The 22,920-nt window shown below is 39.2% G+C and overlaps 2 protein-coding genes across 2 annotated transcripts; both read left to right on the top strand.

The window, feature by feature from the left end:
* Positions 1 to 2,644: 2,644 nt before the first annotated feature.
* LOC104443955 (ABC transporter C family member 10) lies at positions 2,645 to 9,460 on the top strand. Its single transcript, XM_010057515.3, has 12 exons — positions 2,645 to 2,874; positions 3,479 to 5,427; positions 5,649 to 5,969; positions 6,054 to 6,140; positions 6,317 to 6,904; positions 6,987 to 7,151; positions 7,280 to 7,574; positions 7,807 to 8,021; positions 8,099 to 8,404; positions 8,551 to 8,614; positions 8,700 to 8,939; positions 9,022 to 9,460. Exons 2-12 carry the CDS (start codon positions 3,991 to 3,993, stop codon positions 9,144 to 9,146), a joined length of 3,843 nt encoding a protein of 1,280 aa, XP_010055817.1. The 5' UTR covers positions 2,645 to 2,874; positions 3,479 to 3,990; the 3' UTR covers positions 9,147 to 9,460.
* A 420-nt stretch (positions 9,461 to 9,880) lies between these two features.
* LOC104443954 lies at positions 9,881 to 11,695 on the top strand. The gene is made up of 3 exons (XM_010057514.3): positions 9,881 to 10,237; positions 10,983 to 11,115; positions 11,214 to 11,695. The coding sequence occupies exons 1-3, from the start codon at positions 10,077 to 10,079 to the stop codon at positions 11,268 to 11,270; spliced, it is 351 nt and encodes a 116-aa protein (XP_010055816.2). The 5' UTR covers positions 9,881 to 10,076; the 3' UTR covers positions 11,271 to 11,695.
* The last annotated feature ends 11,225 nt before the right edge of the window (positions 11,696 to 22,920 follow it).

Below are 22,920 nucleotides of genomic sequence, written 5' to 3'. Positions count from 1 at the left end.
AAGCAATATAAAAAAAATAAAATCGATTTCCATAGGAATGAAATTATCACAACATTTTTACCAAAAAAATAAAAAAATAAAATTATCACAACACAAACCGTTCTTTTCCATAGGATGCACGACTTACTCAACCCAAAACTATATTCCCAATGCACAAATCAAGTGTAAGACTCATTTTGGCTGCCTTCTCTCGCATGCTTAATATTCAAGTCGCGTGTTGGAATGTTACAAAAGCAACCATTTTTTCTTAATTATGGATCAATTTTCTATTATTCCTCTTTTCTTCGTGACCTTTATATGCATATCCAAACCAGGTCCTATCTGGTGCGGTATGGTTTAGGACCAGTTAAAATATTGCCTTCCAGACCTTACTTCACTGGCCTGAAAATTCTGGCTGGACCCAAGTCGATTTCTTTTCTCTTCCTTATATTCTTTTTCGGGGTTCTTTTCATCCTCCCATATGAAACACCAATATATTTTATCATAAATGGGGAAGTAACGGATTCCGCTCGTGGAGAATCGGATTCCAAGTACCTTGTTTTTGCCATGTCAACGTGTTTGTAACTGGTAATTTTTTCGATAAGAAATCACTAACCATCATGTAACGATATTTAATAATCTACTTAATCAATTGCTTTTTCTAGTTTAACCAATTTGATCCAATGGGTAACATTATTTCGTTTAAATGTGATAGTTCAAATTGCATATGGGTGGATTTCTTTTATAGTCCACAACAACATAGAATTAAATTGTGAAAGGAAAAAGAAAAAAAAAAGACAGAAGAAGAGAAGAAATAAATTAATTAATTAAATTGAAAAAAATTATCAATGTCATTGTCGACTGTGTTACAAAAGGCAATTGAAAGATAGAAGAAGAGAAGAAATTAATTAATGAATTAAATTGAAAGAAATTATTAATGTCATTGTCAACTATGTTACATAAGGCAATTGAAAGATAGAAGAAGAGAAGAAATTAATTAATTAATTAAATTGAAAAAAATTATCAATGTCATCGTCGAGTGTGTTACATAAGGCAATTGATGTTTACGTCAGTAATTTCTATCCAAAATTGATATGATGGACTATATTAGTAAATTGTTAAAAAATTATGATTAAATAAATCAAAATGATTAGTCCAAAAAAATGAGCCACAATAATATGCTCAAGATTGAATTAGCATAAATATAAGGAAAAAAGCCACCAAAAATCTTAAACTTTATCTAAAATGATAAAATTACTCTAAACTTTTTTTTTTTGTGACATGAAAAATCTCAAAAAAAAAAAAAAAAAAAATTTGTAACACAAAAAATCTTAAACTTATATTCGTGTGACACATTTGCCCTAAACTATAGGGCATTTTTGTCTTGTACTTTAAAAAAAAAACTCTTTTTCTTTTTTTCTTCTTATTCTCTCCTCTTCGCTAGCCATGGCAGAGGGAAGCTGGACTTAGGTGAGGGCTACCCTCGCTGGCGTTGGGCAAGGGTTCCCCTTGCTTGGGCTGGCTAGGGCCTCCCTCGCCTAAGTGTTGCCCTCGCCAGCCTAGGCGAGGGCGGCCTTCACCTAGGCTGGATCTAGCGAGGGCGACCTTCGCCCAATGTCGGCGAGGGCCGCCTTGGCTTGAGTCTGGCGAGGGCAACCCTTGCCCAACATAGGTGAGGGCGGCCCTCTTCAATGTCAGGTGAGGACGGTCCTCACTAGATCAGGCGAGGGCAACCCTCGCCAACATTGGGCGAGGGCTGTCCTCACCAGATTTGGCCCAAGCGAAAGCTGCCCTTGCCGGATCTGGCGAGGGCCTAGTCTGGTGAGAGCACCCAAGTGAGGGCTGCCCTTCCTTGAGTCTGGCTTCCCTTTGCCATGGCCGATGGAGGGAGAAAAGAAGAAAAAATGAAAAAAAAAAGAAGAAGGAAAAATATAAAATAAGATGAAAATGCCCTTAATAGGATACATGTGTCACAGTTAGTAAAATTTTGGATTTTTCATATTACAGAAAAGAGTTTTGGATAAATTTGTCATTTTGGATAAAATTTAGGGTTTTTGATGACTTTTTTTTCTAAATATAATAAGTTGAGGAGCTTTTCAGTAATTTTGCCCACAAAACATGCTTTCCGTGCACGTCTTCAGCAACGGTAGCACTCAGAAAAGAACAGATGAACTTTCACAGACGCAATCAAAATAAAAAAAGAATGACAAAAAAATAGAAGGTAAAAAGAGTGAAGAAAGAATGACAAAGAAAACAAGCAAAAAGAAAATAAAAGAACATACAAAGAAAATCACAAATTTTTTAAAAATGATTATAATAATTGAGACGTCGACGGTCCTATATATGCGGCACGAAACAAAACATCCCTGCAGTTCCAGGTTGTCGCATCCAAGGAAAACTTGTTAGTTGTTAGCTAGCTGTGGCCAAGATCGAGAGAGAACCTTATTCGCTCCGCTCTCTCTCTCTCTCTCTCTCTCTCTCTGGCACGCACGCACGCACCATCCCCAAGAAGAAAAGAAGAAGCAAAGAAGGCCGACGGGCGACCCAACTACCTTTCCTCCCCGTTTGCTAATGCCACCTGCCGTGCCTTGTTTAACGTGAAGATCTATGTAGCATTTAATATTAGCGCAAAATCAAGCAATCATATGAAGGCAGGTGGGCCTCTCTCTCTCTCTCTCTCTCTCTCTGTGCATGCGTGATTTGGGGAGCCTCGGTGCGTTTCCGTTTTCGCAAGTCAACGTCACTCTTTTGTTTCTGCGGCCTCGGTCAAGCCTCCTCGACGGGATATTCTGCAAGCGAGAAGAGATGCTCTGTTTTCTGCGCCTAAAGCAGGGTCATCCCCTGCCTCCTTCGTCTGCTCTGTTTTGGCAAAGATGAGCTGACTAGAGCTTGGGAGTGAGTGTTTCTTCTTCTCCTTCTTCTTCTCCTTCTTCCTGTTTGAAGTCTTGATCTGGGTTGCGTCCGTGGAGACTTTGTCCGTTCTTTTCGAGTGCTGCCGTTGCTGAAGATTTGCATGAGAAGGCGTGTTTTTGTGGGCGGGGGATCTGGATAACTTCTTGATTTTTTGCTTTTCGTGGGTGTTTCTTCTGACAATTCCTTTTTCTGGTCAGATAGTTCATTTGGCGGTTTCTTGTCCATGTATGTATCGGTGTTTTCGCAACGATATGATTCATTTATTGTCTTAGTTTCTTGATTGATAATCTTGGCAAATTTCTATTCGCCTAATTATGAGGAAATCAATGAAGAGTTTCGTTGGCGCACTTTTCAAGCCTCATTAAGTATGTTCTGGAAATGCATTACTTATGGAATATACCATTTGAGCTTTCGATGTGTCTCGATAATGTTCTTACTTTTTTCAGTAACCCTAGTTAGTGCCGTCGGGGGCATTTGTTGACAAGACACTGTCCACCGCTCGTGCCTTCATATGGCAATTCAAAATTCAAGGCGACTTGCTAACTGTGACATGATAATAGTCTTGAAGTATGTTCCTGAATTGCAGTCTTTCAGGAAAGAGGCACAATCAGGGGAGAATTCTGCACCGTATCTGCAAGGACTCTCGGTGCTTAAGTCAAGTTGGACATAGCAGCAGGTCCGGACTTGCATCCATTATCAATCCCCGTTCTTGTAACCGCCACATTTTGGTCATTTGACTTTCAAAGAAAATTACAACCAGTTTCCACTCTTTCGTCCGCACTCAGAATCTGAGCGTTCTTCAGGAAATTGAATGAGGGAGCTACTCTTGTACCTCTGCGTGAGTGGCTAGTCTATCTGTTCCAAGGGTTCAGTTGGTTGCTGCTAGTTTTGACCGTGTCCATTGGAAGGCTACACGTTCCATATATTCCATTGGCTTGGATTTATATGAAACTAGCCTTATTGTATGAAAGATTTCTCTGTTTATTTTTCCTTTGGTGAATAAAGGAAACCACTGCATCCGTGTCATTGGATTTACATATTCTATTGTTTCCTGGAGCTATCCTCCTGCATTTCTGTGCTCTCAGAGGATACAGTTACATGGAGAATAGTGAGGACCGCAGAAATGGCATTGTGTATGAACCTTTGCTGGTCAAGGTGAAGAAGGATCATGTCACTCCTTTTGCCGAGGCAGGATTTCTCAGCAAGATGTCATTTTGGTGGTTAAATCCACTAATGAAATTGGGGAAAGAGAAGATCCTTCAAGATGATGATATTCCGCGTCTCAGGCTGGAAGAACGAGCAGAAACATGTTACTCAAGGTTTATGGAGCAACTGCACAAAGAAAAGAAGAAGAACCACTATGATACCTACTCTATCTTGTCCGTGATATGTTACTGCGAATGGAGAGGTATTTTGGTTTCCGGGTTCTTTGCTTTGATCAAGGTCTTGACTGTCTCCACCGGGCCTTTGTTCCTTAAGGCGTTCATCATGGTGGCCGAAGGTGAAGAGGCTTTCAAGTATGAGGGTTACGTGCTAGCTGGAGCATTGTTCTTGGCCAAATGCTTGGAATCTCTATTGGAAAGGCAATGGTTTTTTAGAACAAGACTGATTGGACTCCGAATAAGATCTTTTCTATCTGCAGCGATTTGTCAGAAGCAACTGCGGCTCCCCAGCGCAGCGAAAAAGACTCACTCTCCAGGGGAGATAGTAAATTATGTCGCATCAGATGCCTATAGGATTGGTGAGTTCCCTTACTGGTTTCACCAAATATGGGCGACTAGCCTTCAACTGTGCCTTGCATTAGCCATTGTTTATTATGCCGTGGGGCTCGCAACTTTGGCCGCTGTGGCGGTACTTTTATTGATTGTTGCCTTAATTTCTCCGATGGCCAAATTGCAACTCAAGTACCAAAGAAGGCTCATGGAGGCTCAAGATAAAAGGCTGAAGGTGATTGCGGAGGTGCTTGCCAATATGAAGGTGTTGAAGTTGTATGCCTGGGAGAAGCACTTCAAGAAAGTTATCGAGGAGCTGAGAAAAGACGAATCGAGGTGGATCGCGGCGGTTTTGTGGCAACAGGGTAACAATATGGTCGTATTTTGGTCTTTGGCGGTTTTAGTTCCTGCTATCACTTTCTGGGCATGCTACTTCATGAGCATTCCCTTGAGTGCAAGCAACATCTTCATGTTCTTGGTGAGTTTAAGAATCGTTCAGGAACCAGTCAGATTGATCCCTGATGTGGTCGGGTCCTTCATCCAGGCTAAGGTTTCGTTGTCTCGGATCGCTGAATTTCTATCAGCACCTGAATTGGAAAATAAACCAACAAAGCATAAGAGTCATAATGAGTTGCTGGAAATGGCTATTTTCTTGGATGCATGTGAAATTTCTTGGGACAGTGCTACCTCGGAGGAGACATTGAGGAACATTGATTTGTCAGTCAGAAAAGGAGAGAAAGTCGCTATATGTGGGGAAGTTGGGTCGGGGAAATCTACCCTTTTAGCTGCAATTCTTGGAGAAGTTCCATTTATCAATGGCATAGTAAGTCATCAATGAATCTTCTCCTTCAGAAAGTTTCTAGTTATACATTGTAACTGTCCCACTAATATTTTCGGGATCTTTAGCATCATACTATTTCCTGTTATGGCGCATTCATCTTATGTCTATTGTGAGTTGCGATGTACAATTTATCAGGTCATAATTAAATCTATTAGTAACTAATTTGATTGAAGACTTAATGGTAATCCTCAATCCATGTTTAGGTTCGCATTGATGGTAGGATGGCGTATGTGTCTCAGACAGCATGGATCCAGACTGGGACTATACAAGAAAACATCCTATTTGGATCAGCCATGGACTCTATCAGATATCGAGAAGTAATTCAGAAGTGTTCCCTGGCCGAGGACATCAAGATGTTTCCCTTTGGCGATCAAACTCAAATAGGGGAGAGAGGCGTCAATTTGAGCGGTGGGCAGAAGCAAAGGATACAACTTGCGCGCGCTCTGTATCAGGATGCGGATGTGTATCTGTTGGATGATCCGTTCAGCGCCGTGGATGCACATACAGCGACTAGCTTATTTAATGTGATCTCCTCTCAAGGACAGTGAAACTTCTATTTGTTTTCAGACAAAGTTCTAAATGAATGTGATGTTTGCTCAATCTTGCAGGAATATGTCATGAAAGCTTTGTCCGGAAAGACTGTTTTGCTCGTTACGCATCAAGTTGACTTCCTTCCAGCTTTTAACTCTATCTTGGTCAGTAGTAACTCATTCTACAAAAAAAAATTAATATTTGGTGTCTGGGGAATTTAGATCTTTGGCTCATCAGAAAGAAAATGTCATCCCCATTGAATTTCTTTGCCTTGAAAGAGCTATTTTTCAGCTTTCTCATTTGATTCATGGTGTTCCTGAACAGTTGTGTTTCCTGACAGTTAATGTCATCTGGGCAAATTGTAAGCACTGGCATATACGATCAGTTGATGGCCTCTTGCCAAGAATTTCAGGACCTTGTGAACGCACATAACACGACCTCTGGTTCTGGAATTCAAATTGGAATCACTTCATCAGGAAGGCCTGGATATTTGAAGGAGGAGATCCAGAATATATGTATTGAGGAACAACTTGAGGCCTCTCTGGGAAGTCAATTGATTAAGCAGGAGGAAAGAGAGATCGGAGACATTGGTTTAAAGCCCTACTTGCAGTATCTGAAACACGGCAAGGGCTTTTTGTTTTTCACCTTGGCGGCTATTTCTCACATTATCTTTATAGTCGGGCTGTTCGTGCAGAATTATTGGTTGGCTTCTGAAGTCAACACCACGAGTGTGACCGCCATCGAGTTGAACTCTGTTTACACTGGCATCAGCATTGTCGTAGCTCTCTTTTTGCTTTTAAGATCATATTTCATAGTCTATTTGGGTTGCGGCGCATCGATCTCCATATTCTGTGTGTTGTTGAACTCCCTTATTCGAGCGCCCATGTCCTTTTACGACTCAACTCCTTTGGGAAGAATACTCAGCCGGGTAAAACAATGCTCCCAAGTTGAATTTGCGCTGTGCTATCAAAATGTTTGAGATGAATAACAGGATTTGCTGAATTTTATAGGTTTCTTCAGATTTAAGCATCGTCGACATCAATGTGGCCTTCAAGTTAACCTTAGCCTTTGGGTCCACAATGAATGCCTACTCGAGCTTTTTGATACTTGCTTTTCTTACATGGCCGGTTTTATTTGTTGTCATACCCATGATTTATCTTACCCTGATCATACAGGTAATGCTTCTGCCTCAAATCAATCAGTTGTTCCTTAATGGGGAAAATTCTGCGCATCTACCTCCTGAGACTTTTTCCTATCATTTAAATTCCAAGGTAGCATTGATTTTGTCTTCCTTGTACTACAGAAATACTACTACACTTCTTCCAATGAGTTGATGCGACTCGATGGCACAACCAAGTCTACACTCGCTAGCCACATAGCTGAGTCTATTGCTGGAGCGATGACAATCAGAGCATTTGGCCAAGAAGACCGATTCTTTTCAAGAAGTCTTCGCCTTATCGATGCGAACGCGAGTCCATATTTTCACAGCTTTTCAGCCAATGAGTGGCTGGTTCAACGTCTGGAAGTCCTGTGCGCTATTGTCCTAACGTCGTCGGCCCTCTCAATTACTTTCCTTGATCTCGGGTCCTCTTCCTCTGGTTCGTATCAGTAAAAGCTCAATTCAGTTCTTCATATCGGGACTTTCCTTATAAGCTTGGCTCTTGCACCTGTACCATTTTACTTCAGCAATTTTTTGACCTGATGTCTAAGTCTACTAAAGGCAGCTATGCATTGACAGTGTTCATTTCCCCCCTTCAATATCATCTAGGAAGTGGGTTTCCAGATTAGAAGATTTTTGCAGGTTCAGGGTCTCACTATCATTTGATGCAGGATTCGTTGGAATGGTGTTGGCATACGGTCTATCTTTAAATGTCCTCCTGGTCTTTTCGGTCCAATTCCAGTGCTCGCTATCGAATTTGATCGTTTCCGTAGAAAGGCTAGAGCAGTACATGCACATTCAAAGTGAAGCTCCGGAAGTCATCGAAGATAGCCTACCAGCAACGGACTGGCCTTCTTCCGGCAATGTCGAGATTTGTAATCTGAAGGTAGACACATGCACCATTTACACACCTTTTGATAAATCTTGTTGCGCACTTAGGTTTGATCATTGAGACATTAACAGGTCAGGTATCGGCCTGATTCTCCCCTCATTCTTCATGACATAACCTGTAAAATAGAAGGAGGGCACAAGATTGGGATTGTTGGCCGGACTGGTAGCGGAAAGACGACTCTCATCAGTGCTTTGTTCCGTCTAGTGGAGCCTACTGATGGGAAAATAATCATTGATGGCCTAGACATTACCACTATCGGACTTCATGACCTGAGATCACGTTTCGGGGTCATCCCACAAGATCCGACACTTTTTGCCGGGACAGTTCGATACAACCTGGACCCCCTGTCCGAACACACCGATCAGGAAATATGGGAGGTAATTTCCACACGTCTCTCAAAATTCGATAGGCGTATGCTTCTCTCTTTTATTATCCGCACTTGATAGAACCTTGCCGTGCATAAGTTGAATCTGGTGAGAGCTGCTGTTATGTTTCATGAATGATTGAATTTCTGTGGAAAAAGGTTCTAGGAAAATGTCAGCTCCGGGAGGCCATACGAGGCAAAGAAAAGGGCCTGGAATCACTAGGTAACTTCGAAATCTAACGACAAATCCTGTTTTATTATGCTCATTGTCTTTCTTTGACAGTTTACACCAAACTCAAATCGCGCAGTCTTACAGGACGGATCTAACTGGAGCATGGGGCAACGGCAACTGTTTTGCCTAGGACGCGCGTTGCTGAGGAGAAGCCAGATCCTAGTCCTGGACGAAGCCACCGCGTCTATTGACAATGCGACCGATTCGATCCTCCAAAGAACCATACGAAGGGAATTCGCAGACTCCACCGTCATAACTGTGGCCCACCGGATACCGACTGTCATGGACTGCACGATGGTGCTGGCTTTAAGTGAAGGTACGATTGCACTTACTGTGAACTGTTCAGCGAGAACCGACAGGAACTGTGAGAAATACATGACATTCTTTGCATTTGACAGGGAGACTGGTGGAGTATGATGAGCCTATGAAATTGGTAGGCAAGGACGATTCATTGTTCGGGCAGCTTTACAAGGAGTACTGGTCTCGAACGTCAAATGCGAGTAATTGCTCGGAGAAATTTTGAGGTTAATCTTGTGGAAGCCGACGTACATTGTCGGAATGCATCGCCTGAGGCCAGTTTCTTCGTTTAGTGCAGTCGGAAATGCTGTAGGGAGATGATTTTGCTGCTACATTCTCGGCCAAAAAGACCAAGCCGAGCAGATCGATGTTACATTATAGGCATAAATCCTATTTTCTGTTTTTGGCATTTGTTCCCATTGATTGGTACGTTCTATTTTTTGATCGTTGATCTTCAATAATGTCCATATTTTTTGGGGAATTTTACTTTGTACAATATTGATTCTTATGAATCCATTTTTATTATACTTGTTACTCTTACGTTTATAATCAATATTCTATCCTGCTCCACATTTTTTCTTACAATCAAACACTAAAAATACAGTATCATTTCATTCTAAATGAAGATATTAAAATCATGATCCGGGAGCGTTTTTCATTGTGCACTTCATGACAAAGGAAAATATTTTTCATGGAAAGCAATTAAAAGGAAAATGGTTAGTTTCCATTTATTTGGTGGTTTGGGAAATGTGGTTTCCTTTTTATCATAGGGAAAAATCGTTTTCAATCAATCTAAACTTAATAATTTTAATTAATAAAAAACGTGTGAAATAAATTCATGAATTTTTGGCCATCCAAATACCGAAAAATCGGAAAATAATTTTTGGAAAACAACTTTCATTCCAACAAACGGGACCATTCACTTCATTTTCGTACTGTTTCCTAAATACATTCCATTCCGCCGCACCAGCTGTAACATCAAATCTAGTCGAATTACTCGGGGTTTTCTTGGAAGTTGAATGCAAAAGGTAGAGACAAAACTTTGGAACTCCAAAACGCATTTCGTTTTGGCTGTCTCGAATTTGAACGGGCACAGGCCAAAACGAGGACGGCGCAGCCCGCCCCGCTCGGTCAGCTTCCCAGAGAGGGAGAAAAAATGGCGGCCTCGTTCAAGTGGGTACTCCAGCTTCACAGGGACGTCCCTAGAGCCGCTCGCTTCTATTCGCAAGGCCTCGATTTCACCGTCAGCGTCTGCACTCTCCGGTGGGCCGAGCTCGAGGCGGGCCCTCTCAAGCTCGCCTTGATGCAGGCGTCGAGGTGACCCTTCTCGAACGCCCCCCTCCTGTTCGATGAATTGTCTATTAGAGCGCAACGTCGTCTTTAGCTCGACGTTCCCGTGTCCTTGTTACGTCTTTAGCTGATATCCGTGGCGCTTGTCTCGTGTTTCCTCTCGTAAAGTTTGGATTTCTTTTCCCCCCTTTTCTCCTTGGTTGTTTCTGATGATTCTGCTCGTGGGCTCGGAGCAATGGGAGGTGAGTTGAGGAAGTGGAAATTTCGGATACGTCTCTCTTGGGTCATCCAAGTTAGATTAAGCTAGTGCCGATCGCCCCGTGTAGAATTCACGCAGGGTCCAGTCCTAGCATATGGACTCAGACATAATCTGTGAATTCACAATGGATTCATTTAGGGGTCCTAGACTCATTAGTATTTTGCGGTAGGCGGTTTCTATGCACGGTAGACTTATGGTGGTGCCTTTCCTCTCTTTGTGCTTGATGTGGCAATATGAAAGGTATACTTGGGTTGAACTCTGCATGAGTTCTTCATTGACCTGTATATAGGTAACAGTTTCAAATATTAGTTGAGAGGCCATCTGCCTTATGAAATCACAAAATGAGACTTGACGGTCTGACAAGTTCAGCTCTGGTATTCGGCTGGTCTGAAAGGTTGCATCTTGATCTGGGTTTTGTTCTTAGTTTTGATCTTGCGTTATACAAACAACAACAAAATCTGCATTTTCTGACGACCCTTTAGACAACTGCTAATAATGACGCGTAATTTACAGTGATCATGTCATGGAGAAGGGATACTCATCGCTCTTGTCGTTCACAGTCGCTGACATCAACAATACAGTGACAAAGCTAATGGCATTAGGAGCTGAGCTTGATGGTCCCATCAAATATGAGATCCATGGGAAGGTACTAGATCAACTTTAATAATCTTTTTCATTAATATAACCCCTGAGCATTAGTGTTTCAATCTGAAAGAGTTGCATGTGTATTCTGGTTGTCTTCAGGTTGCTGCTATGCGGTGCTTAGATGGTCACATGGTAGGCCTTCATGAACCTGCATAAGAGTTCCAGAGTTGAATATTTCTGATTGATTAACCGTTTGAGCAACAGGACTCCACAGCTGCTCTCCTAGCCCATTCAGTTTCTCTGAAGACATTGGATGCCGAAGTCTTGTTCTTTTATTCTTTTCTGTCCCGTAATGCTCACTTTCTGTTAATTCATATTTAAGACTCTGCCACCCAAAGTCATTGAGTGAAGTAGTTGCAACACACGGCGGTGAGCCTGATAGCAATCAAGTGGTGTTTATACTGAGCTTTAGTTAACTTCTCAGCTAGATGATGGTGATATTGAAAAGCCATTTATCTAGAGAGAGAATGAACTACTCTCATTTAAGTTGAATGATTACTGTCTTTTTTCTACATGCTGATTTCAAACTCTGGTCTTCAAGGCGGGCATGGATATCATGAATGATGATTCTTAATGCACTATATCCCACTTGCAGATTCTGCGCTGGGTGTTGAGAGAAACTTTTATTGTTCAATTCTTCGGCTTGCAAGATTCGCTATTTTGGCTACATACTTGCATAAAAGCATGCCTCTTGCTTGTTTACAGTGAATAAAATTGTTTTTAGATGTCCCTTTGTACTAAGGTTTGAATGATGAAAAGTCGTGTCACACCGGTCAACCTCATAAGGAAGCTGAACTGCAAATTTAGGGTAATCTCATTTATGCGTCATTTGATGTTTAAATTGTAATTGTAACCAATGCAAGCTTCTAATAAATACATAATCTGAAGAGATGAGGAACAGATGTTATCCTTCGCTTAGATGGCGACAGAGTACGTACTCCATATGCTGGTTTTTGTTATTTCACTTCTGAAGGTTAAGCTCAGATCACGCATATGTTGCTTGATCACCAGACAAGATCATTAGATCATCAAGATTCACCAACAAAATTCTTGGGTGTAGCTTCTTGGGTTTAGCTGATGGTAATTGTCTTGGTTGACCATTACGACCGGCTAAGCAGCTCGGTTGCACCAATAGCAACTAGCTCCTTCCCCCGTTCCCCTTATCTTAGGATCCCAACTCAACGGATGTCATGATAGGTTACGTGATCTTGACCCTTTGCATACCACAGAGTGTCTCCATTAGTGGTTCTCGTGGAAAAATGAATTATGCCGATTCCATTAAGCAAACTGATCCAATATTAAAAGCTGGAGAAAAAAAATATTCCTGTGCCAAGATTCTCAATGCTTTATGTTTTGACAGATGATTTAAAGTCACATGTCGAAGGGGTCACCATTTGGTTGAATATCATATTGTTAAAAGATGGTCAACACTAGATGAGATTTATATGCATAGAAACCTATTTAATTGGAGAAGTTCACGATTGTTCTAGGTTGTTTATGTTCCCGTCCACTCAATTTAATCATGCCATGGTACATGTTATCAATTTTCAGATTTCTTTGTTTGAAATAATGATACCTTTCACGAGATAATTGACCGAAATAGGCAAAACGTCATACTCTATGGTACTGAAAACTCACCCTTGCTCACCTGGCTGTTTTTTTAATTTCTCCAAGTGGTTCGGAAACATCCAGGCCCCAGGGAATAAATGCAAAACTAATCTAAGTTCTATGGCACTAACGATTCCAATTTATAGGTTGTTAATCATTCGTCAAAATCTCAACTTTAATCAGTAACATCGAATAAACGACTGGAAGACCACTTAACATCTAAAACATCTAGGAATGGATTATTGCACCAACTTGCCGATGTAGCAAAGCATATTCTTAAGGGTTTGCTTGGTATTGAAGAAAGATTCGAGTGAGCATGCTACAAATAAAAGAGTTAATTCTCCTACGAGGGTTTCAGCTAGTCACGAGAGACGAGTGGTGCAATCTAAAGTAAAAAACTAAGAGGCTTCAACTTCATCCATGAAGATAAAAGGGCTAACGAGGGTTTCTTTATTGGACTAGTAAGAAACTGTTGAATCCCGGAATCAGCTAGAGAGAGGGAGAGAGAAAGAGAGTGACTCTCCTTAAGACCTACATATCTTTCATACTAATTCACATGTCAAGGACGACACAAGAAAACAGAGAGAACACAACCCAAATTATATATTTTTGCGTGCGCTTTGGGTGGGCGCACTAATTGACCACATAAAGAAGCTTGAATCTAGCTGCAAATTTAGGGTAAATCTCATTTATGCATCGTTTGATGTTTAAATTGAGATAGTAACTAACGCAAACTTGTGATAAATACATAAATCTAAAGAGATTATAAATAAATAATGTAAACTCACAGCACCAAAATAATCGTGTGTTCAAGCCCAAGCAATGCTCTTCCTGTACGATCGAAAATCAAGACTGCAGTGTTCTTGAATCTTTTTCTTCACGTACGGCAAGTCGCTGCTTCTCGTTGGCTTTGTGCGGCTCCCTCTACTCTGTAGGGCTTCTCTTCTTTTTCGGCTAAAGCCACGCCCTTTGACTTTGGGCCCCACTGTGGATAACCTTCAGGGATTTGGCTCTCGCAGATAAAAGAAGAAACCTTTGCTCTTTTTTTTTTTTTTCTTCTTCTTTTTACTTTTTATTTTCCCTTTCGTGCAGCTAGAAGGAGTTCCACAAAAGGACTTATTCATCTAATTTGAAATCTACTTGAAATTTTTTTTTCAAACAAATTCAATTTTACAAATCGCTATTTGAATTCAAACTCAAAATAGTAATTTAACATATTGCTTGATCACTAGACAAGATCATGAGATCATCAAGATTCACCAACAAAAATCTTGGATATAGCTAATGGTAAATTGTCTTCGTGAACCAATATAACCGGCTAAGCAGCTCGGTTGCACCTGTAGCAACCAAATCCTTCCCCTGTTCCCCTCATCTTAGGATCCCAAACTCAACGGATGTCATGGTAGCTTACGTGATCTTGACCCTCTGCATACCACAGAATGTCCCCATTAGTGCTTCTCCTTTAAGCAGAAATCAATTATGCCGATTCCATTAAGCAAACTGATCCAATATTAAAAAGCTGGAGAGAAAAAAAAGAAATTCATGTGTCAAGGTTCTCAATGCTTTATGTTACGACGGATGATTTAAAGTTACACACCGAATGTCCAAGGGGTCACTATTAACTGCATGATATATTGTTAAAAGATAGTCAATGCTAGATGGGATTTATGTGCATACAAACCTATTTAACTGGAGCAGATCACAATTATTCTAGGCTGTTTGTGTTCCTGCCCACTCAATTTAATCATTCCATGGTAAATATTATCTACTTTTTAGAATTTTTTTTTTCAAATACTTCTCATGAAATAACCGATTGAAATAGATAGTGCCGTACTTTACGATACTAAAAACTCACCCTTGCTCACTTGGGTTGTTCCATTTATTTCCCCAAGTGGTTTAGAAACATCCAGGCCCCAGGGAATAAATGCAAAACTAATCTAAGTTTTAGGCCACTAATGATTCCTATTTATAGCTTGTTAATCACTCGTCAAATCTCAACTTTAATCATTGATATTGAATAAACAACCAAACCGCGTAATAACATCTAAAACATCTAGGAGTGGATCTTTGCACCCATTTGCGGATGTAGCAAAGCATATTCTCGAGGGTTTGCTTGATATTGAAGAAAAATTCAAGTGAGCATGCTACAAATAAAAGAGTTAATTCTGCTACAATGGTTTCGGCTAGTCACGAGAGAAAGTGTGGTGCAATCTAAAGTTAAAAGAGGCTTCAACTTCATCCATGAAGATAAAAGGGCTAATTAGGGTTTCTTGATTGGAACTGCCAGAAACTGTTGGATCCCGGAATTAACTAGAGAGAGAGAGAGAGAGAGAGTGAAAGAGAGTGACTCTCCGGAAAAATCTACATACCTTTCATAATAATTCCCGTATCACGAGGAAGACAACTCAGGAGAACAGAGAGAAGACAACCCAAATTATATATTTTTGCCTGTGCTTTGGGCGGGCAGCGGGACTATTTGCTTCAGATGAGATTCGATTTCGGAGAAGAGAAAGAGAGAGAGAGACAGCAGTCATGTGGAGAGTGGCATATGCACCTGTCAATCAATTGTCACTGGTGATTGATGGATTGCAATTGGCAACCACTACAAGAATCAATAAACTTTTATTGCATCTGCTGATTATTAAAAAAAATAAAAGAAAGAAAAAATTCAAGAAGGAGAACCCAAGGAAAATTTGCTTTCCACTTTCTGGCTGCTACCAGCCCGAGATATGCATATTTACACAGACGCAGGAGTACGCTTGCAGATAAGTTGGAGGGGGGTGTTGTTTGTGCGCGGGGGCGGGCAACCATGTTCCTATCTCTGTCTCTCAATAACATAGGATGTAACAAGGGGAACAGAGAACTAAACAAGAATTTATGGTCAAATGATTCGAGAAAGTCTTGCTTTTTTTCTCCTATATTAAGGAGGGTTTTGAATCTCGAATAGCTTACTTAAGATTAACTTTTGTTGTTTGGGACATTTGACAACGGTCTTGTGTTCCCATTGCATTTATCATTAGCATACACACTAATTTAAGTAGGGATATATCTTCATTTGTCAAGAAACGGAGATATCTTATCATAGGAAGTATATTTACATCTTTCGAATGGAAGAAGTAAAGTGATGATTTAAAAGTTACAGCTTTCAAATGAAAATATTTTTGTTAAGTGAAGATGATTGGATTAAATAAGGGTCATGAGGATTCGTTGCATTTAACATAAGATCCATACAGCTAATAAAATAAATTCAAGAAAATATTAGAAAAAATCCGTGGACTTAATTTCTGTAATTTTAATTTTGGAGTCATCAAACATAAGAATGTGATCTGCCTCTTTCGACCCCAAAAACACGAGGGAAGTTGTTGTCCGTGTCGTCCGTTTCCTGAACACCCCTATAAAGCAGAACCTCATCTCTCCCATCACCGTTTTTCTTCATGTTGGAGAATGAACAAAAAGAACGGCTTCATAAAGAAGTAAAAAAATTGAATCCTACAAAAATGATAAATTGTGGCACCTTTTGTTTACCATGCTAATAACAACTGACTACAAAATTTTACATGAGTTTAACCTTGGTCAGGCAGTGATTTTGGAGTTTAGCAGATTGCTTATTTGGAGTTCAAGTACACGAGGCTTAGATTCGATTCTTTACGGTTCGATGTCCAATAGGCGTACTCAAGCATTGGCGCTTGAGTCTAGCAAGTTCTCCTCGCTGTAAATATCGTGACGTATAATATGTCAGAGGGAGTGCAAGGGATTGTGGAGTATAACACGGGGGCAATCTTTATCATCAAATCATGCCCAAAAAAAAGAAAACTCTTGTCATCAGGTCATTTCTGCTGAATATTTATCTAGGATTACGATCTCTAATTAGAGATTTATCAACGAAGTGGACTCTTTTATACCATTCGTGTCCGAGCCTTCTAGTGCATTTGAGAAATCCCATCAAGTCATAACAATGCTTCGATTTCCATCACAACTGGAGAATTGTGTTAATGGATCACAATAAATTCAGCATCAATCGACATCTTTTTATTTTTTGCCAACGATTACTGTAGATGGTTTTCTTGAAAACTTAGATGTCATAAAGTGAGTTCGCAAATTTATACAATGTATATCAAAGATGTTTTCTCTCCTCCTCTCGTGTAATTAAGACTTACACCATGGATATCTATGTGAAATCACTATATCAAAGAAATTATAGTTGAAGAACCGGAATATATCAACATGGATATAAGAGGGGTATTTATCCAGAGAACAAAACATTATTATTTGAAATTGTGGTTCTGACGCCATGTTAGCAACATGGCTAATATTAATATTAATAAAAAAAAAAAAAAAAAAACTTGATTGAACTGTTTCCACTGCCCCAGAACAGTGAGTATATATGCATTTCTATTTTTTTAAGGTACATGTCTGGGGAATTGTTGCAGCAGAGAAGAACAAGGCCCAAGAAGTCTCATGTTGTCGTAAAGTGCAAGAGCTCATAAGAGATTACATTCACCCTTTTTGCTTCAGCCGGATCAACTAGGATTTGAGTTGAGTTCCCAGAATATTTAAGCATCTCTACTGCTGTGAAGAGACTCCGACATTGCTTGTTCCCAAAAGTGCCTGAAGTGATGCTGTTCATATGAAACATTAGCTAGTAAAAAAAGGATCGCACCGTTAGATTTTATCGAGCTCAGTAATAAACATTTGTTAATAGGTACTGATATAAAGAGTTCCTGAATTTCCCTCGGATCCAACTTGCCAAACCCTAACCTGATCATTCAATAAGCCATGGCTATGACATGGTTTCAAAAGGAAATAAAGTTTTTGCTACAATTAGCAAAATGATGCCATATAGACTTTTAAAAACACCTAATAACAGCACTAAACAAGGTAAACTAATGATTCCAAAGCTTAGCCATTGACAGTGACTGACAAACTTAAAAAGACAAAATTCAAGGTTATAAAGGGCATATTGCTTCAAAGGAAGGAAGATCAGCAACCCTAACTCTACACGAAAGTTCTTAAGTACATAACAAACGAACAAACCACTAATTAGTGATCGGAGAATATTAAACAGATCAATGATGCAGGAATTCTAAAGATGGATTTAGGATCAACTTGCCTAATAGAAAAGAAAATGACGACAATCCTCGGTTCAACAAAAGCAGCAACAGAAAAAGTTTGACCCATGTCTAAATTCTCAGAAAAGAAAGAAACCCTTGGATTTTGAAACTCAAGAAAAATTCTAGAAATCCTATTGGAAAAAAAAAAAAGGATCTTGATGTAAAAGGGAGCTCCCTTCAGTCCAAGGACAGGAAGATTAAGATCCAACAAGTCTCCCGCATCAATCACTCATTTACTGAGCAATCAATAATAATTTGCCCCATTGCACTTTGACATCCGCCATGAATAAAACTCAGTATTTGGATGAATGAGTCGGCAGCCAATTGAACCCTAAATCCACCCGTGTGTGGACCGAAGAAAGCTCTCTTTGATCTCGACGACCAAATCTCTTTAGCAAAACCCTAAAAAGAAGAAAAACTCTAAGATAGAATAAAAATTTAACCCATTCAGCTTTCGCACTCTCCCATATCACTTAGTAGGACGGGACGAATCACGTATCTTCTGAAGATCTCACACGATCTGCAAACATGAGTAGGCGAGGGAGAATTGAAGGGAAAAAACTGCAAAATATGAGGTCATAGTGAAACTTGAAACTTTGGCTCAATCTCTAGCTCCTTCTTTGATGAGACAAGGTGGTGGAGAGAGATGAAGTGAGACCAAGGGAAGGAGATTGATCATGGAGAAAGAAATTTCTGGGTTGATGATGGATCTTAGAATGGAGAGAAATGGTCTTTTTATATAGGTAGAAAGGAGGGTCATAGATAAGACATATCAATCTCAAAGAGATTTGTCATAATATAAACAATTTCGGGAGTTATTCATATTCTTTCATTATTGTTGCCATGTATATATGCGTCTATCCCTCACGTTATATTATTAAAAAATCCTATCTTCCTTGGCATATGCTCTTTCTAGTATATGATGAATAAAGATGAATTCCGTAATAATTAATTGTTAAATCTAGTAACTTTAGCTTAAATAAATGTTCATAAATTGTGCTGTCGGGTTCTGGTTTCAGCAGGAATGTGTGGTTGAGGGTGCACTTAATGCCAAAATCTAAGCAATGCGAGATGAACAAGACTTCCAACAAGTTTTTCAAGTTGCAAATTTTCAGACACTTTTTTTTGGGTTCAATTCAGCTATATTTTCTAGTTGATCGGGGCTCGTGTCTTTGTCTTTCTTTGTTAGACAAATCAAACGATATATAACTTCATTTAGCTGTGAAAATTTTAATAATCTAGGTTTTGAAATCAAAGCATCACTGCTCCAAGTAGGTCTTTGCTCTTCACAAATAAATTGTGTCATTAGAGCCAAATTGTATATTTATTCATTGTTTTCACTCGCGTCGTCTTGTTCGATCAATAAATTGAGTAAACCCTATTATTTGAATTGCTTTATTCGAGTCACTCTTTACAAATCATGTACAATCTATTTAACACACCTAATCCAAGGTTATCATTTCATAATAATTCATTCCATGAAACATGTCAAAACAGTTTTTTAGGGTATTTCTTTTATATTCTCTTTCATATATGTTGCATAAGGATCCTAGTTCTATCCCAATACTTCGACCACAAATTTACTATATACATCATATTCATGCATCTCGAAATTCATATATTAAAGACAGTAAGTTCCACAATAAATGTGTCTGTACGCATGTAATAGCTCCTCAGTTTGTTTAGAGCAACCGATCTACTGGCAACGTTGGGACGGGACGGGACGTGAGTGACGAGGTGGGGGTGAGGCGGGAACATGTGAATCTAGGTTGCAAATTCGGTGGTATGAAAAGAAGGAAGGGAAGGACTTCCATTCAAATAACCCCCGGCCGAAGTTTCAAAAAGTTGATGTAATCGACAAGGGCCCATAACACCATGAAGAAAAAAGAAAAAAGAAAAAAGAAAAAAGAGGGAGAGAGAAAAGGAACACCAAAAAGTCCGAAAACACAACTGCTGCTACACCAGAAAATTCATTGCTACGTGGAAAGCGATTGTCCGAGAGAAAATTTGGGAAATCTTGATGATACCCTACGGTTTCAAGAAAAAAAAGAAGTGTCATTATCCTAGGGTTTCCATTTATGTGGAAACAACCAGGACAAAACTGACAAAACCTATCTCGACAAAGCTCGAGCTCCCATCACTAAGCTAGTATAGCCTTTCCGCCATGTATTGCACATGCATTTCCCATTGGTGCAAAAGGGTTTTCGACCTAGCAACAAAGTAGATGGCACCCTTAATTAAAAGACTTTGCTTTATGCTAAATATTCTTGTTATAACTGAGAGCGACCACTTAACAATCTAAAACTTTCTATGTTGATGTAGAGACACAATCATCTCCAGCTGAATTCCAAACTTTGAGCTTTGTGAATATACCTTAAAATGGCCTGTTCCACTAGATAATCTGCCTAGGTCTTTAACATGCCTCATGGTCCTCACAATGAGTCCTTTTTTTTATATTCAATTCTCACAAATATAAACAATGCTTATCCTTACAAGATATTGATCAAGTAGCTCAATTTATTAATGCATATTGTTCTGATATGTAATGAATACCATGCCATGCTCTAACAACTTTAGATTTTAGCATAAATGGTTGCACGTATAATTTTAAATCATATAATCAATTATTTAAATATAGCATTGAATTTCGAGTAGATACTACATAATCATTCAGAGTTTAATTTCAGCATCAAAGGAAACTTATCATGGCATAACAAAGGAAAAATGATAAAAAAAAATATGTGAGATATTTATTTGATTGATAAAAACAGAAAAAATCAAACCAAAATGCAGAGAGAGAGAGAGAGAGAGAGAGAGAGAGAGAGAGACGTCGCAATTCATATTAATTTAGCGTGATTCTCTCTATTTTGACGCTTATGAAACCATACCATACTATTTCACGTCTTCTCCCAAACTTCTTTTCAGCTCTGATGATATTCTCTATCATCATTCTCTTCGGAGAAAAAAAGAGTGCAATTATTAAGGAAACAGACCGTGACCGTGAGCAGTGCGGGGAGTGGTGCCATGAAAAAGAGCCCAATGGACGATGATGGGTATGAGGAAATAATTGGAGCAGATCGGGGAAGATTCTGAAGAGAAAGAACATGTTCTGTCTTGCCCTACTTTCCATTTTCATGTCTCATTTTTGTGTCCGCTCGTGGCTACATCGCTAGGTTGCTAACCCTTATGGTCATTCGAACTGCAGTTCTTACTGCGAATGATTCATTGGCGTTTTCATTTTTCGCATTTCCTTTCCTTTCCTTTTCTTTTTTATTTGGGTAATCATAAAACTAAAAGAAAGATCGCGAGTTAATCTTCTGCCCGTGCTGTCCCAGCGCGGCATGCGCCCATGATCTTCGTCTTTCTCTCCTCGGAGCACTTCTCATCAGACCCAGCCTGGCCGAAGAGATCAGCTTTGAGCACCCCGAAAATATTCCCCGTTCTGGCGAAAAGATGCACGAATCAGAGAGAGAGACCAGCATCGTCAGCAAATTGCAGAGAGGAAGACAAGTACCGATGCGATATCAGTGGGCTGTGGTGTGGGGCAAAGGAGTTGTCCCCATGAGATGATATTCGGGTGATTGAAATGTCTACTCTTTGTTTTCTTCTTTGCTGTTATTATTTCTCGTTTCAGAACCATCTCTTTTGTCACCACCCTCATGCAGAATCATTCACTGCATTACAGGAAATTCGTGAATTAATAATGCTGAAGAAAATTATAAGAGACGCCATAAAAAAAAAAAAATCATTCTTCACCATAAAAATAAAAAACTATGCTTTGAGCCATGTTTCAATTTGCTAAGGTTCAACAGAACAACTTCACCTCCTATAGTTTCTATTATTTCTCAGACTTACAATATGAACAAGTGTAAGGCGTTTTGAAATTTAATGTACATAGTCTAAATATAACTTTAGAAGTAGATGAAAGTTGGGATGATTCACATTATCTTCAACAAGGATGGATATGTCCAAATTTTAGATAGTAAAGTCATTAAATTCGTCTTATTTTTACTTTTTACTTTTTTCTTAACCAAATCTTGTAACATATGAATTTTCACTTACTTTTAGTCCAAGGCACTTGAAATTGTAACACCGCATTAAAATGCTATGTAGATTCGAATGCCTTTTCCATAGTTTTTTTTTTTAAGGTAAAATAATATTTTAATTTTGACGGGGAAATAAGAAATAGCTGTTTACTTTTTAAAGAAGAAGAAACAAGCACCCCCCTCATATCTCTTACATGAAACTTGGTTGAAGTCTTGACCTTAAAAATAGAGAGAGTACTCTTGTGAGAGGAGGTGAAATTCTAGCGCATACTCATAGCATTTAGTTCGCTCTTATCTTATCTTGTCTTCTCTTATCTTTCCGTTTCTTTTTTATAAATGTTTTTTTTTTAAATCTGACTTACATTCATATCCTATTGTTCTAATATACTTTTTTCTTGAGTATACATACTAAACCAACGTCGATATAATTACCTTTGTCGGCTAATGTTGTTATCTTAATGTGGATATAATGAGGAAATATTTCTTTAATTTTATGTTGTAGATGATAATATAGTTTAGGTGGTGCTAATTCCCCACCCGAAATAGCTTAATATACACCAGCCCACATAAAAACCAGTCCTCTTTCATTGCCATTTCTCTACCGAGGGAAAACACAAATGAATCCAATGGTTACATTGCTCCAATTTATCTATAAATTTCCAACTTCCCACGAAACTTATAGATTAATTATTCTTCAATGGGCATTAGTAGATATGAAAGAAGTAAAGTTGTGAAAATACATCTATGCAAGAGTGTATTGAGGGGGGAGAGACTTTAGATAAAAGGGGAACATGATATACAAATGAATCAAATTGTTTGAAAACATGGTAAACAGATGTTTAAATTCGTGTAATTACATTGCCCATATTTGACGGTATATCATATTTGAAGATCCTCACCTCACCTTTCCCAAAAGCCATGATTGGATATATCTCAATTATATGTACTTTTACTACAATAGCAGAATTGAATTATTGTTTGAAGCAAATGAAATCTACTTTTCGTTGAGCCATTTTCATGTTTTTTTTTTTTTTTATTTTT

The sequence above is a fragment of the Eucalyptus grandis genome, chromosome 5, assembly GCF_016545825.1.
Source record: "Eucalyptus grandis isolate ANBG69807.140 chromosome 5, ASM1654582v1, whole genome shotgun sequence".
Taxonomy (NCBI): Eukaryota; Viridiplantae; Streptophyta; class Magnoliopsida; order Myrtales; family Myrtaceae; genus Eucalyptus; species Eucalyptus grandis.
Note: the sequence above shows the minus strand (reverse complement) of the source record. Positions and strands in the feature narration are given on the sequence as shown.